The 16,232-nt window shown below is 42.0% G+C and overlaps 1 protein-coding gene across 2 annotated transcripts; it reads right to left on the bottom strand.

The window, feature by feature from the left end:
- Positions 1-234: 234 nt before the first annotated feature.
- LOC135781116 (uncharacterized) lies at positions 235-9,529 on the bottom strand. 2 transcript variants are annotated; one of them, XM_065291421.1, is made up of 10 exons: positions 9,436-9,529; positions 8,968-9,063; positions 2,736-2,860; positions 1,748-1,782; positions 1,460-1,676; positions 1,106-1,340; positions 993-1,015; positions 856-910; positions 713-768; positions 235-591 (listed from the first exon to the last, which is right to left on the bottom strand). In XM_065291421.1, the coding sequence occupies exons 4-10, from the start codon at positions 1,757-1,759 to the stop codon at positions 521-523; spliced, it is 669 nt and encodes a 222-aa protein (XP_065147493.1). In that variant the 5' UTR covers positions 1,760-1,782; positions 2,736-2,860; positions 8,968-9,063; positions 9,436-9,529; the 3' UTR covers positions 235-520. The 2 variants fall into 2 exon arrangements, with proteins under 2 accessions (XP_065147493.1, XP_065147492.1); XM_065291420.1 differs by lacking the exon at positions 2,736-2,860.
- Between the last annotated feature and the right edge of the window lie 6,703 nt (positions 9,530-16,232).

Genomic DNA, 16,232 nt, shown 5'->3' with positions numbered 1-16,232 from the left:
CAGATAAACAGATAACAGGCAGATACAGACACAATGGGGCGATGTAATAATCAGCCAGGAACAGGTGAACAGGAAGTGACTTGAATACAGAAACAAACAGGAAGTGTGAAGCGTGACATGGCATGATGAGTTTCAAAATAAAAGTCCAAACAGAGCAGAGAATCAAAATACAAGTACAAATAACAAAAATACGCAAAATACAAGAAAAACACAAGACAAAACCTTACAAACACCTGTTTATTCTAATAGAATTTATAGTGTATGTTCAATGTCCAAAAAAGTATATTGTTTAAACATCCATTGTACATGTTAACATTTAAATAGACAAAAATGATACAAAAATGTGAATAGTGAAAAGGTGATTAGTCAAAAAAATACATGAGAAAGCCAGAGATGACCAGCAAGGAAACAAAAACTCCAAAGATGTAACATAAAACAGATAATAAACTTTTAACTTGTCTGTTGCCAAATATAATAATGAAGTGATTGACTGAAATTGCTACTGAAGATCATGTATAGCTTAAAGGGTTTTCACATAGTGTGTCATAAAAGCGGACATGCTGGTGGTTTGGGTCATCATGTTGTAGACATCTGTGAATAGAAATCAATATAAGATTAACATTTTTGTTAGTTTGTAACATACTGTAGTGGTGTAACCCCTCAAAATATATTAATTAATGTCTACTTAAAAAAGAAAGTGTCATTTGGATACCCCCATTGTGTACACGATTCCCGATTAGTGGTGAAAGACTGTTGTCATTTGTCCATCTGTAAAGAGGAATAAAGAACCAAAATATTAATGTCTACTTTATATTTAATAATGTCTATTTAAAAAATAAAGTGTAATTTGCCTACATGTTATTTGCAGAATCCTCCTCAAAATTGTTCTTTGCCCTTCTGTCCATGAAGCCTGAATCACAAAGTTACAAAAAAATACATAAAACATATACAGATATAACACAGAGATATACAGTATATACACATTAACTTACTATCATTCTCTTCCTGTGTCACACTGTTGAAAGAAAAAGATCTAAATCAACATAAGGTACTAACTAAGGCTACATTTTAAATGTCTATATTAAAGAAAGTGTTGTTCGCCTACCCCAGTAGTCTGAGGGCAAAATGTAGACAGTTGTTTGTCAATAGATGGTACTCCTCTTTAAAGTTCATTCCCCTCTTTACTTTGTCCTTGAAGTCTTTAGGGATGCCAGATTTCAAACGGAAAACCCAGTAAGGCTGATCCTCAATGAAACTACTCACACTTTCTTTGCTGATTTTGCGTTTTCCCTTTGAAGATGCACTCCAGGAAAATTTCGACTGGTCGTTGACTGTTTCGACTGGGCACACATAATAAGTATATGTTCAAATGATGTTGCTTTAGTATATTGCATTACTTTATTTGATGTTCGTTTGGGATCCAAATGTGTATGTTTTTATGTTTATTTGCATTTCTTACATTGAAAGTGAATGACTTCATTGTCTTCAGTGTTAACCCCAGCATGGAAAAATAGTCTCCCAACTTTATGTTCTGCAGCCCTCAAAATAAGATCACCTGGCTTAAGTTTTGGTCTGTCAGAATCAGAAATTGTATTTTCGCCATTAAAAATGTTGTCAAAGTCCCAGTGGTAGCCGCTCATCAGGAGACTCACATAGTAGATGAGAGTCGTTATACTCTAAAGAAAACAAATGCATATTAGTATTTATTTATTCAAATGTAATGTTCTTTTAATTTATAAATACCCACTGTTAAATCCATAATCGATTTAATCTTTTTTGAATCTGGAAAAAACAACAACAACAACATCAACACCTAAACATGGACCATGAGTGCCAAGATTCCAACCACAAGGAAAAACTCTAACTTTGATGTAATCCAACGCCTTATGCTTCATGTATTAAACACACAAGAGTGACAGGAGAGCACATGGCACAGAAAATAAAACAATTATGTGTTCACCAAGACACAGGGCATGATCATCTGTATCCATTTACTAAAAGACTAAAAGTGAACCAACATGGGTTACAGGATTGTGAAATTTAATTCATAAATGCACAGCACAGTTCACATTTACAAAATGCAATGCAGTAAAAAGCACAAATATTTATTTTTACGTCACAAATTTCACAAACACGTCTAACCTAAATAAATTCAAAATGTTTTCACAAATTTATATATCTAATTCTTGAGATAATCACCATCACACATTTATGATTTGATTGTGGATGAGATCATTCTGGCCCCAACAAAGAAAGAAATTATGTAATTAAAATAAAATGAGGTAAAAAAAAAGAAAATGACAGGATAAAGCATCAGAAATGCCCAAAAAACTGCAGTTTTTCATACAAAGTATATATACCTGGGTTTGAATTTATGATACAACAAACATGTGTTTTATCAGCTGTATACCTGCTCTTTGCTACACCTGTACTTATATCCATACTTGCACTCTTGGTTCTATATAGTACTAAGTAAGGGTTCTTCAGCTCGTAACAATAGCAGCACCCTTTTTGGTACTATATAGAACCCTTTTTTAGATGGTTCTTTATAGAACCTTGCCTTGAAAAGTGCTACGTAGAACCTTAGTGGTGCTATAAAGAACCATTTCATTTATCATCAAGAGAAAGGATAATACATAGAGACAAAACAAATTAATATTAGCCTGGAATTTGCCTACATACTGTATGTAAAACATGATTTGACAGAAGTTTTAATATAGTTCCTGTCAAGCTACCTGTTTTGTCAATAAATAGGTGAATGCTTGGTGAAAGATTGATTTATAAATTGAATTCACTGAATTCACATAAACCACTGTTATCAAGCCAATGGCGGACCTGCAGAGCTTCACTCACAATCCACCTAAAACAGGTAGACAAAAAAACTAAGTAATTCTGCTATTACAAGTAAATGTGCCACAAGATCACACACACAATCTCCAGAATGTTTAAACAGTAAATAACTATTATTATTTTAATGTCAGGATTGAAAGAAACATGCATACATCACTTTTAAAATCAGGATGTGTCTCTCATATCAAGCGGTCAAGCACTGCATTCACTCCCAGAAAGATTACCTCACATACCAAAACTCTGAAATATCAATAAAAAAACCTAAACTTATGTCGTTCTGTCATGATTCTGCCATCTTATAGAGCTGAAGATCTTTGCCCGAACCCGACGGGACCCGTCGGGACCCGACGGGCTCGGGCGGGTTCGGGCTTCATTTCTAACATTTTACACGGGCTCGGGGCGGGCTCGGGCTTCCGCTCCGGCTTTGTGAGGTAAATGAGCGGTCAAGTTCAAATCAGTAGCGCAGGATCGCGCTGAATTCATTTACAGTGGATTTAATGATTTTCCTCATCAAAAACATGTAGCCTAATCTTGGTGAGTAGGTTTTTCAATGTATAACTAAATATGAATCGAGTCTTACATAATTTAGACAGAGGATATAGACTAATGTTGGCAGTAATGGAGAGAAGTGCCGACGCAAATCCCGCGGAGCCTGCCTCTTAATTTCGTTATTGCCAAATACCCATCTTAATTCAGAATGTATTGTATTATCTTAATTTAATTCGTTAAGAAATAATAATATTATTGGCATATTTATAGTGTATTGCATAAGCCTATTTAGAATGAGATGTTACAATGTTACAGATTACTTATTTCTTTGTTTCAACTTCCAAGTGGCGTGTAGATTATTAGTCATGAATAAATAATGTTAAAACCTGTGTAAATTTCTCATTCTTGACAAAAGCTGTGTGTGTGCGCACATTTAAATAATGTCGGGCTGTAAACGGGTTCGGGCTTTTAAAAAGCTGTCAATCTAAATGTACGTTCGGGTTCGGGCTGCATTCTGTCGGGCTCCGGACATTTCGGGCCTAACTTTTAAGGCCCGATTACAGCTCTACCATCTTATCCTTTGTTTAATCTAGTCTTGTGGCAGGATCATGACAGACCCATATTTTGTGTGGGATCACGTGGGCTGAATCCGAAATCACATACTTACTGTGTACTGAATTTCACTGGGTACCTACTTAACGTGCGCTAAGACAGTACCTACGTTCGCGTTAAGTATGGACAGCATTCGTTGATGCCATGTTGATGTTATCATGCGCCATATGACGTAGTAGACTTGTTCGAGTTCATGCGGAACCACAAGAATCGACAGGAGATTGACATCACAATACCGCGAGAGCAACTCGAAATCAGACTTCTCCGTGTGATTTCTGGAATCGCTCTCACATTACTTTGATGTCATCCACCTGTTGGTTCTTACAGCGGTGCATAAACTCAAACAAACCTAATAACAGACATGAAAACGTATGCGTGTGTATGAGGGACAGGTGCACTAACACCTGATTGCATCTGTAACTTGACAACTCTGGTCTCTGTCAGTGTTACAGATATATTACACATTATTTTGTAGTGGACAAAAATAAGTAAAACAAGCAGATTGTAATTTAATATCTATTGTGAGATGATAGCTGTGCTTAAATACAAACTAGACAATGCAGGGAATGTGATTATATACATTTCAGTAGGGCTGGGACGGTTGTAATTACCACCGCACCACCGCGGTAGTGGAGCAACCGTCGGTCGGGAAGTGCGCCCCGCGGTGGTGTGCACCTAACAAATTATGAAAAATATAAAGTACAATTTCGCCCAGTGAGATTTCTTCAGGTTCGTGTTAACGCAAACAGCCAGCAGATGCGGAGTTAATGCGCTAATTTGCAAGGGAATGCAACTGATATCAGTGATGACCCGCTGGCTTGGGGGCGAAACAATGAGGAAAGATATTGGCCGTTTCTCAATCCGAAGAATGTAGCCTCCGGAGGTCGAATTTGCAAGCTGCATACGTCATCAAGACTTATAACATTAACAATTATAAAGTTGACTACGCGCCCCGCGGCCGAGAGGAGAACAGCGGAACCCACTGGTGCAGGGGATGCCACATTCACTTTGTAGAACCTGGAGAAAGTACAAGGAGCAGATCATGTTGCTGCAGCACAAATTTCTGAAAGAGGAACTCCTTTAAGAGCAGCCCCTGGTCGAGTGGGCCACCAGATTTGCAGGAACTGGGAGATCCTGTCCAGAATAGGCTGCAGAGACGGTGTCCACAATCCAGTGGGACAAGGTCTGTTTAGACGCAGGGAGCCCCAACTTCCTGTCACCAAAACAAACAAAAAGCTGGGTGTGACTCAGAGCCTGAGTGTGGGCAAGATAAGCCAGCAGCGCCCTCACCGGAGATAAAGTAAGCAAGCTTGCATCCCCCGGTGGAAGAGCCGGGTCAAGCTGAAAAGAGCTTATCTCAATCACCTGGTTAAGAGTCTGGGGGTTGACCACCTTAGGCAGAATAGAGGGGTTTGGCCAGAGAGACACACCAGGGTTTTCGGCCTTCCATCTCAAACAGTCCTCACTAACGGATAGAGCATGCAGTTCGCCAACCCTCTTAGCAGAAAATATAGCTAAGAGAAAGTCTGTTTTGTGAGACAGAAACCTAAGTGTAGCCTGTTCTAGGGGTTCATAAGGAGCTTGAGCAAAGGCCTTCAGCACCAAGGGAAGCTCCCATGAAGGAGATCTAGGGGACCTGTATGGGTGCAGTCTACACACCCCTTTAATGAACTGGGACACCAAGGGATGTCTCCCCAATGCAACACCCTCCACAGTCTTATGGAAGAGGGATATTGCAGAAGAATACACTTTAATGGTGCTAGCCGCCCTCCCTGAGTCCAGAAGCGACTGAAGAAAACGGAGAACATGTTGGACGGAGCAAGTTGCTGGATCCTCCTGCCTACTGCGACACCATCTTGAAAACACCCTGGCGTTATCTATAGTGTGCAAAACCCCTTTATCTAGCCCCTGAGAGAGGGGCTGAGAAGGGGCCAAGCCCAGAGCTGCAAGATGGCTGGCTTCGGGTGCCATATTTGCCCCTCCGCCTGAGAAAGCAGGTCCGCTCTGACTGGCAGGGCCCAAGGCTCCCCATACATCAAGCGAAGGAGTGCAGGAAACTTATGCCTTCTTGGCCATCGAGGAGCTATCAGCAGCACCTTGTAATGGCCAATGGCGACCCTGTGGAGAACCTTGGGAAGCAGAGGGAACAGGCACAGCTGGGGACGAGTTCCGGCGGCTAACCCCATACCCCTAGGGCGCTGTCTCTGAGGAGTACCTCCTGCTGGAGGGTGGGGCCGAAAACCTTGCCGGCGTTGGGGTGGGTGTCCATAACCACCATCAGAAGGTGAGAATGCCACAGTCTCCTGCTTGCCATACCCCCAATTGGGTTGGTGCGGTGGCCGGGAGCCCCTGGGCAAATACCTGGCAACAGCAGCCCTGCCAAAAGTGCGTTGAACGCAATCTCTAGTTCGCAGAGAGTGCTCAGCCTTATCCAACAAGCCCTGGGAGTCAGGATGAAAAACCTGTTCCGGGACAACCGGCATTTGCACAAGCTCTTTCCGGATATTTTCCGGTAGAGACGTTTGCGCTAACCAAACCTGCCGTTGTGACATCACAGCTGACGCCATAGTAGACCCAATATCTCTGGTTAGCTGAGAATGGGTAACAAGGGCGAAGTCTATGAGACTCATAGTATCCTTGTCATTAGGATTGGCAGTCTTCCTAAGTGCTATGGACCATTATATAGTGCTATGGACCATTTATTTTAATGTTGTCCTGAATAAAGAATATGATGATGATGATAAGGGCCGCCAACAAAATGGCAAGTGCGTTACCACAGCGAGCCGCCCTTGTGGCGGCATTGTAGGTGCGACACACCAGACGCGACGGGCCCAGAGACGTCAAGGCTGCCATTTCCCGTTCAACTGGAGGCATATCTCCCATACCAGTGTCGGGAGCATATGGTATTTTAGCCAATCTCCGGCAGCCCGCATTGAACTGAGGGGCCCCACTAGGGGCGCTCCATGCCTTTGAGCATCTGCAAATAATCCCCAGCCACAGGGACCGAAACCGATTGCTGGGACTGGGAGATACCTGCCCACACTCCCTCCACCGGAGCAGGGGGCACAGTTGGAACATCAAGACCCACAATCGTTGCCGCACTCAACACCTTGGAGATAATATCCATGGTTGAGGGCTCATTGTCACCTGGGTCGGACAAAGCAGACAGTCCATCTAAAAAATGGTCAGACTCAGCGGCCTCTTCAGCCTGCCCACCACTTCCAAAAGGGGAGGCTGGGGCATAAAGAGAGAGGGCGTCAGGGTGATCCTCATCTCCCTGTTGATAGGAGGTCAAACTGTCAGGGGAGGAAACCCTTGAGGGTCCCGCCTCTGAAGTGGGCCTCGCCACAGAATGTTGAGCCTCAATCTTTCCCAACCGATCAGACTAACCTCGTATGGCAGCCAGGATCTGGGACTGAGCGTCCGATTTTAAATCCGAGCCTTGCCCCATTCTGTGGTCAGGGGAGTGCTCACGTTTACGTTTCTTGGAGTGTTTTTTAGAAACACGTCCTATGTCACCCTGTGAAGGCTGTACCGCTGAAGCCTGAAGAGACTTCTCCGCCCTTTGGGCTCTCAGGGCGCGCTCCTCCACAGACAGCTCTAGCGCAGCTGTACAGGGGTTCTCAATGTCCTCTAAAAAGTTAGCCATGCCTAAGCAAGAGGGGCATTCACGATGGCCATCACAGGCATCCAGTGCCACCCGAAAAAAACGGCACAAGTGTGACGACATCACTATGATATGTTTTAGTTTTTTGCGAACAAAAAACCACAATGGTCATGGCCCAACAGCTACGTATAGCTGAAAAAATGGTAACAAAAAACAAGAGCAATACACACAGTATGCGTCTAATTACTTAATTAAGTAATTAATTAATTAGTCTGACTGCTTGGCAGCTTCAATAAGTGAAAAAACACAAATTGCCAATGTTTACAAACAGAAAAAGCCCAAACAAAAATTTTTTTTAATTAATTTTACTTTATATTTTATATTTACAAAAAAACACACCTCCCCCATATACTGTGCGCGAACGCACGCTGGGGGGGGAGTTAACAAACCCCACTTACTGCGGACAGCAAGCAAACGGGAATGAACTCACAATCAATAGTAAAGTGTTTTTACACATGTAGAGAAAAAACAACTCTCTGTCAATGGGAACACCACACACAATCCTCAGGGACACAAAAAGTGACGGATTACCAACAGCGATAGTACCAACCCAAAATAGTTTTGTGTCTCAAAATACACCACTTACCTGTCTCGGATGAAGCGAGTAAAGCAAAGAGGAAGAGGCAGGGCCACCGGGGGGGTTATAGACGGCGGCCACGCCTCCCGAGGTCACATGACTTTGTTGATATAATGTCTCGAAGATAGGTTGAAGGATTGCATCATTCAAGGTAAGACCGTGGTGACGGTCTGAGTAAGGTCGAAATAGATCTCCTGTGTGCTCCGGGCACAGCTTGAGCAGCCACCGAAATTGCCAAGCATATACGCACAGTTGCTTCACGTGACCGCGCCGCTTCCCTCCTCTTCAAGCACGTGGGCGCTTCAGAGCGTCTTTCGTTGCTAAGTAACCTAAGCATTGCTTGACGCTGTGACGAGCGCACCGGCGGGGAAAGAATTTGGCGCCTATAAACACGCACGTTTGTTAAGAACTGTATATCTGATCATCGTTTAAATTTTTATATTTCAAAATATGTGACAATTCTACAGCTTTATTTTCAGCTTTACATTCTTACAGCTTTAATTACATTCTTTTAATATTAAGTTTAATAAACTTAATGTAACACATACATGTATTAGCTTTTTAACACTTTAACAATTCATTATCCTAAGTCTTAAAGCAGAGTCCCTTAAATATATAATTTAAAACAGTATGAAGCTTACCTGTTAAATGGAATGAAGCTTACAGTATAAAGTTTACCTGTTATAAAAAAAATAAAGTACAATAAGATCGCACATAACTTTAGTTTTTAAAATGTTTTTAACAGTAAATGATGATTATTTTCCTCTCTTACCTGTTTGTGTTGTTAGTCTGCAGGCGGTTCAGCAGGACTGATGATTCAGGGCTTTTACAAGTGAAAATAATCAGGAGGCAGCTTGAAAATAACTGACTACATTTAAAATAAAGAAAGGTGGGAATTAAAGAACCATTTCAGCAAAAAAGGGGTTCTTCAGTAAGCTATGGTTATATATATATATCGTTTCAGAAACTTTGAAGAACCGTTTTTCAAATGGTTTTGTAAATATGAATATTTGTGTTTGTCACACCACAAAAAAGTGTAAATGCAGTTAGAGTGGCTAGTCATATTTCTAAAACATATTTACAAAAAATTAAATTTTGATGTTGATTTTAAAAAGAGTCCATAGATCTTTTAATTTGTCATTATAATAACATTTAAATGCCATTAAGTACACAAGTTATGTTTTAAAAAACATATAAATAACAATTCTTTTTATGAAGAAAACTCAATAATTCATCTTACCTAGTGCCTAAACACAAACCTGTAAAGAGGTCTGTCAAGGAAAGGAAGGTTGTGTCAGAATCACAAATGTTACACACAATACAATGGTTTTTTTGAAGGGTGTTGTCAGGCAATTCATTTTTTATTTTCAGTTTCAAGTCAGAAGAATAGAAACACAAAGCAATCTAAAAGACGAAGATGGAAATGATACTTACATTTACATAACAAAAGCAACTTGCAAATAAGGTAAGCAATAGAAGCAATATATAAGTGCACTAGTACTAGTCTCATCAAGTCTAACACAGTGTAGATAGCCAATAGTGATGCGCGGGTCGTCTTATAACCCGCGAGCCCCACAGGTCGGGTTGTAGTGGGTAAAGAAATTGTCACTTTATTGCAGGGCAGGTTGGTCACACAGAGCGTCAAGTCGGTAGTTGCACGAAGGTCTGTAAAGGCCGCTGGATCATGACTTCCCTTGTGCAGGTCTCTCAGAGACCTGCACAGTAGGCAGCTGCTGTGAGATTGGACAACTGTTTGCAGTCCCGTGATGGAAGGGTCAGCTGGTCCCTTCAGGAGGAAGCAACACAGCTGGACACAACTGCATCTCAACCGTGCGCTCCGCTGTTGGGATACCAGTGTTACTTTTAGCAGCTCCACCGTTGAGAGAGGCAAGGGGTGAGGGCTAATGTGGCCGGTTCCAGGAGGAAACAGGGTTTTCCATGACGTGTCAACTCCTCATGCACCTCGGAGAAAAAGGGCAACGGGGTGAGGGCTGTGATGCCCGAACACCCCCGAAGTACCAATCATCGAGGCTTGGCTGGGGGAAATTGAGTCAACTCCAAGCCTACCGCCGTCGCCTGAGAGAGCATGGCTCCCATCTCAGGGTCGAAAACGGGCTCCGCAACCCTACCCGAAAGAGTGAGCGGATCCGAATTGGCATCTTGAGGTTGACTACCTCCCCTCTGATGCTACGACATACATGGCATCAGGTTGAAGACCGACAGAAAGCACGGACTATGTAGAATGCTCGCCACTCAAATCCATTGGCACCTCCGCTGGCGGTGAATCAGGGTGCTAAGAGCCACTGGACGAACCAGTGCACCAGTTCAGCACTGTTATACGGAGATCATCCTAGCATATCTTTGTCACCGCAGCCTTGGCGGGACTTGGCAACGAAGGAGGGCGCCATTTCCAGAGAAACGACACCCGTCTCCGCAAATCCATAAGGGACATGTTCTCGTGCACAGAAGATGCACCCTCCATGAACACTGCCTTAGCGTGTTGGAGACCCAGACACGAGACACAACGATCGTGGCCATCCCGGGGAGCAATGTACATGCTACACGAACAAAATGCCAACTTTAAAAAGAGGCTCCTCGCCGTGACATCTTGAAAAGACACAATGTTCAAACGCGATGCTTTTTTAGGGAAATCACTCTCTTGTGTAGCACTGAACTGATGAAGCACAGTGGAGCGGCAACGCACACACTCGAACTCAAGTTTAAAAACTGAGAGAGAAAGGGGTTGAGAATCTGCGAGCACCGCTGTGGTGCTGACAGTCTAGTCAGCTTCAGGTAAATCTTTGAAGAACCGTTTTTCAAATGGTTTTGTAAATATGAATATTTGTGTTTGTCACACCACAAAAAAGTGTAAATGCAGTTAGAGTGGCTAGTCATATTTCTAAAACATATTTACAAAAAATTAAATTTTGATGTTGATTTTAAACATACTTTCACCTCCAAACCTGTAGCAGTGGTGTAACACCAAATCTTCGTTGCTTTTAGCGAGTCCCTTTCTGTGATTTCTACCCGTCTGCCTCGTCCTCACGCCACGTTGCACAGCTTCGCCCACAGCGGCACTTTCCAACCGTCTCCGAACGACTTCCTGTGTTGCACACGCTTCTTTTATACTCCACAGCACATGTGAACTGTCCAGTCAGCATTCGCCACCTCATCATACACACCTGATGTGTATTTCCCTTGATTTTCGTTGCCCGGGGTTACCCGGAAGTGCCGGTGTTTGCAGGAACCCGTCCGGGCGGAACCTTTCCCTGTCACTTTTAGTTCTGCCCGCTTAGTTCCTCGTGACATCTACATACAGATGTGTGTGTACACGATTCACCGGCCTCACTCCACTCTGACAGCTTTCGGCCCATCCTACTTCATGCTACTGAGAGAGTGGGGGGTAGGGTGTGGGTCGCATAATCTTTATTTTTTTAATTAGGGTCTCTCCTAAAAAAGTTTGAAAACCACTGGTTTACAGGTATGGGTTTTTTACAGCACGGTTACAGTACAGGAGCATCAGAGGATTGACAGAACATAAAAGAACTAACATTCTGTGATTTTTTTGCTTGAGATGATTAAATCACAATAATTAACAAATAGCATATCAACAGTTTTAGACTTCATCTATTACATTATCTTCTGAAAGAGCTAACAGATGTGCTTTAGAAACACACTGTCATAACAAAGATATTAAAATAATACTAAACTTCAAGACCGAAGTGCCCAACTAAAGAAAACACTAATCGAAACAGTGGTGACTTACTTTATTAACCAGATTTACAGCCGTTCTTTAGAAGTTAAACTTATCATCCCTGTAACTCTGCAAGCAAGTTGTAATTTTAGGTTTCAAACAGAGATGCTGATAAAGAGGCAAAAGTGAAAGATTGCAGCTTTTAACTCTTTTTAACACTCTGTAAGATGGAGTCATATACACGGCAGTGGTTATTTATCTATTGCATTTAATATTGTGACTTATTTCAACATTTTATTATTTTTTTCCAGAAAAAGAGACAGTCTATAAGAAATTAGAGACAGAAAATTTTTTACCAAAGTAAAAATAATGATTTGGTCTCCATGAAAAACATTATTTTAACTTTCTTTCAATGTAATTTTTTATCTTGTGCTGAAGAACTATTTTGATTGATATGAAATTATTTTTAAGTTTAATTCAATTTTAAGTTTTAAATCAAAAATAAAGTTTGAGAACTGTAAAAACAGCTAACAGCAGTTTTTTTTAAAGTTGATCCACATAACTGTAAAAATATTGCAGTCTATAAATGTTTTGATCTTAATTTCCCTGCTTCATACATGAAGTTTAAGTTTTTTTTTTTATGAACAGAGATGGGCATAAAAACATGGAAATGTATTTCAACTACAAATACAAAATACGCTGTTGAAAAATGTATTTAAATACAAATACAGTATTTTGTATTTTGAAAATACACAAAATACATGTGAAATTGGCTATTCAGTGCAAGGCTGAAATCTATCAAAGCCATGCAAATTGTAAAAGTGTAAACAAGTGTCACAGGTCGGAGCGGACCCGAGATAGCTAAAGGGTCACGCCCCTTCCTAGTTTCCACCTCGAGGAGGTGACTCCAATGACCAGACAGACAGAGTATACTAAGTTTAAAACAAATCTTTATTTAAATATTTAAAAGGGAAGGGGGCAAATTAAAACAACTCTCTCTCTTCTCGCCCCCAGGACCGGGCTCTGTGTGGCGCAGAGGGTAGGACTCCTTTCTAGGGGCCTTCTGTTATCCGTGGCGCCCTCCGCTTCTCCTGGAGGCAGAACAAAGGAAATGCAATGAATACTTGTTTCAGAGATTTTCGGCTACTTGCCACTTGTGTTCGTGGAGGTCGGGTCTAAGGTGATATTTCTTTTTCTCGCCCCTAGGGTTCTCCTCAAGAGCGTGTTGGAGCAGGGGTCGAGTATCCGCGTCCAAGGACCTCTCGTCCTTCTTCCGGGTCGTACTATAAGACAAAGGTAAGTATGCACCACAAAGGTAAGTTCTTTATACGCAGAGGCTTTCCATGCCTCTTCAGGGTATGCTGAAACAGAGGTAAGTTGTACTGCACGGAGGTAAGTGGTACACAGACCGGGGCTTTCTTTCTTCTTCACAGGCGTGCTGGAAGCAGAGGTAGGTTACACTTCACAGACATAAGTTATGCACACACTGGGGCTTTTCGTTCCTCTTCACAGGCGCGCTGAAAGCAGAGGTAAGTTTCACTTCACAGACACAATTTATGCACAAACTGGGGCTCTTCGTTCCTCTTCACAGGCGTGCTCTAAGCAGAGGTAAGTTACACTTCACAGACATAAGTTAGGCACAGACTGGGGCTTTTCGTTCCTCTTCACAGGCGTGCTGAAAGCAGAGGTAAGTTACACTTCATAGACACAGGTTATGCACAAACTGGGGCTCTTCGTTCCTCTTCACAGGCGTGCTCTAAGCAGAGGTAAGTTACACTTCACAGACATAATTTAGGCACAGACTGGGGCTTTTCGTTCCTCTTCACAGGCGTGTTGAAAGCAGAGGTAAGTTACACATTACAAACATAAGTTTTACACAGACTGGGGCTTTTCGTTCTTCACAGGCGTGCTCTAAGCAGAGGTAAGTTACACATCACACACATAAGTTTTATCGTATCTCACCAAACGCTTCTCCCGGGGGCAGTGGACTTACAGGGCAACGGCTGGCTGGGCCTACGGGGCCGAACGCTCCCTAGCTCCCCCCCTCCTATCTGGTTCCAGGGGTGCTGAACTGGGGCGAACTCCTTGAAGAGGCTCCGCACGCAGATGGTTAGTATAAGTAGCTGTACACAACAATGGCCTTCGGCCCAAACAGTAGATATCAGTCGCTTACTCACACTGGTGCACAAGTATGGTTGGTATCCTCTCACGGATTCACTGGACTGAGAGCGACTTCTGTCTCTAAAACCACCACACTGCAAGCTTTAGTGTACACACACAAAATAAAGATCAAGACTCACCCACAGCATCTCATACACACTTCGTGAAATAAGGATTTGGCCTGCTCTGTCCCAGGTCTCTCGTGTGACTCGTCTGGCGTGGTTTACAGCACAAGGGAAAGGTGTTTGGAGGTCATCAATGGATCTCCAGTCCGTTCCTACTACACGTCGTTCGGCTCACCCAGGTTTCTCTCACCAGTGGGGCCGAAGCTGTTTAACAACACTCACAACACACTTCCAGCAATCCTTCCTTCTCAATGTTTGTATAGTACTCCAAACGTTACTCACATGTCAGCACATCCGTGAATCAACACTGTTTATCCTTTTCTACTCAACCCAGTCGCGTAGTGCATCGTCTTTCTTTCGCCCAAACATCTTCAATATGAGTTTCTCCTAGCTGGAACTATCAGCAAGCTTCCACTTCTTTCCCCAAGGGAACGGTTTCGTCACACACCAGCCTGCAAAGCAACAAAACCGAGCGCACCAAACGCACAACGGAGCACAACAACAAGCACCCCGTTTGTGGTTTCAGAGCTCTTTTTATACTCAGCTCCTCCTCTTCGTTATCCTATCAGTGATCGCTTTCTTTATTAATCACACCTGCATCCAATATGGCCTGATTTGTCTTCGGGGAAAACCCGGAAGTTCCGGTGTTTTCAGCTTACCTTCCGGGCGGAACTTATCTTCCATACTTTTTGTTCCGCCCCCACAAAACGTCACCTTGTGACACAAGGCTTGAACTGCACAAAGCTAAAGAGAAAGCAGCAATTGTGTGCTGATTCCACCACTTGCCGTGTCACGTGTGAAAGGGCCTTTAAAGGAAAACACCACCATTTTTCAATATTTGACTATGTTCTTACTTCAACTTAGACGAATGAATACATAAATATCTTTTTTCAATGCGTGCACTTCATCTTTGCACAGCGTGTCATGAATGTGTTAGCATTTAGCCTAGTCCTATTTATTTACAGGCAGTCTTTCCCTGTGTTTCAGGCGATACTTTTTAATGTCCTTACCACACTTAAAGTGGCTCAAACTTTTTTTGGACACAATCCCATACTCATGAACATCACTTGAAATGGATTTTTGCCTCTTGTGACCAGAACCTGAAGATGAAAAAAAACTGTGTAAGATTTGAAAATCAAATTACACAGATATAACTGCTGTTGCTTTCAAAAACTCAAAAATTTGTATATTTACCCATAAAGTCAATGATTTCATTATGCCCACAACAAACTCCAGCATGATAAGCACTGAAGTCTTTCTCCACTCTTTCACTCCACAACTGTATTTTACCAACTACATCCATGGTGGTCTTTTCTGTAAACAAATAAAAAGCATTTACTCAAAAACGCATTAAATGTAAAATAAGAATAGTAGAAATCTGTGTGTAACTGTAAAGTAAAGGTTGTTGCCATCAACTGATGTCAGCGTCATCTTTCCAGTGGGACAACACGTTGTTACGTTAAGTGTCACACAGTAATCAGTATTACAAACAGTTTCAAATTTTTAACCAACATACTGTATCTGTACCATCTATCTATAATTTTTTACAACTTGTTATAAAGTTATACTAAATGGTTATGTGTTTTAGTCTTTTTAGTGCAGTATTTGCATTTGTTTGAATGTTTTAGTAACATGGCACATGAATTTGGCTTATATTAACTGTCTTCTGATGGTTTCAGTTTAGATCGGTTGAACACGGCAGACAGAGGCGTCATGCCCATTCAAACTGAAATTCTATTCATTTGCAACTTGTCTTTTAATGTTTAATATGCACAATATTATTAATTCTGTGCTGCATCCTTGTCACTTTTCAGAGATTTTTGCCATTTTGATAGTGTTTTGATCATGTTACTTTACTTTATTCTGACAGCAGGCGCCGCAGTCAGCGCAGCCGCAGACGTCATCAGCCTCTGCATTTGGCTATCTGAGGAATTAAAAAGTGTAAGAAATGCTCACAACATTTCCAAACCCCAGTATAGTAATGTGCAGTTAACTTTCTCTGTGTAGAAAATGGATGGTTTAAAATGTGATCGTCTCGATGTTATATTAGTAGAGATT

This window comes from Paramisgurnus dabryanus, chromosome 23 (genome assembly GCF_030506205.2).
Source record: "Paramisgurnus dabryanus chromosome 23, PD_genome_1.1, whole genome shotgun sequence".
In the NCBI taxonomy this organism is placed as follows: Eukaryota; Metazoa; Chordata; class Actinopteri; order Cypriniformes; family Cobitidae; genus Paramisgurnus; species Paramisgurnus dabryanus.
This window is presented reverse-complemented; position numbering and strand designations above follow the sequence as displayed.

Coding starts and splice junctions, on each gene's coding strand:
- LOC135781116 (XM_065291421.1), bottom strand. Junction 1,341..1,459: donor TGAAGTCATTCACTTTCAAT/GTAAGAAATGCA, acceptor ATGTGTGCCCAG/TCGAAACAGTCAACGACCAG. Junction 1,016..1,105: donor TTTGCCCTCAGACTACTGGG/GTAGGCGAACAA, acceptor TTCTTTCAACAG/TGTGACACAGGAAGAGAATG.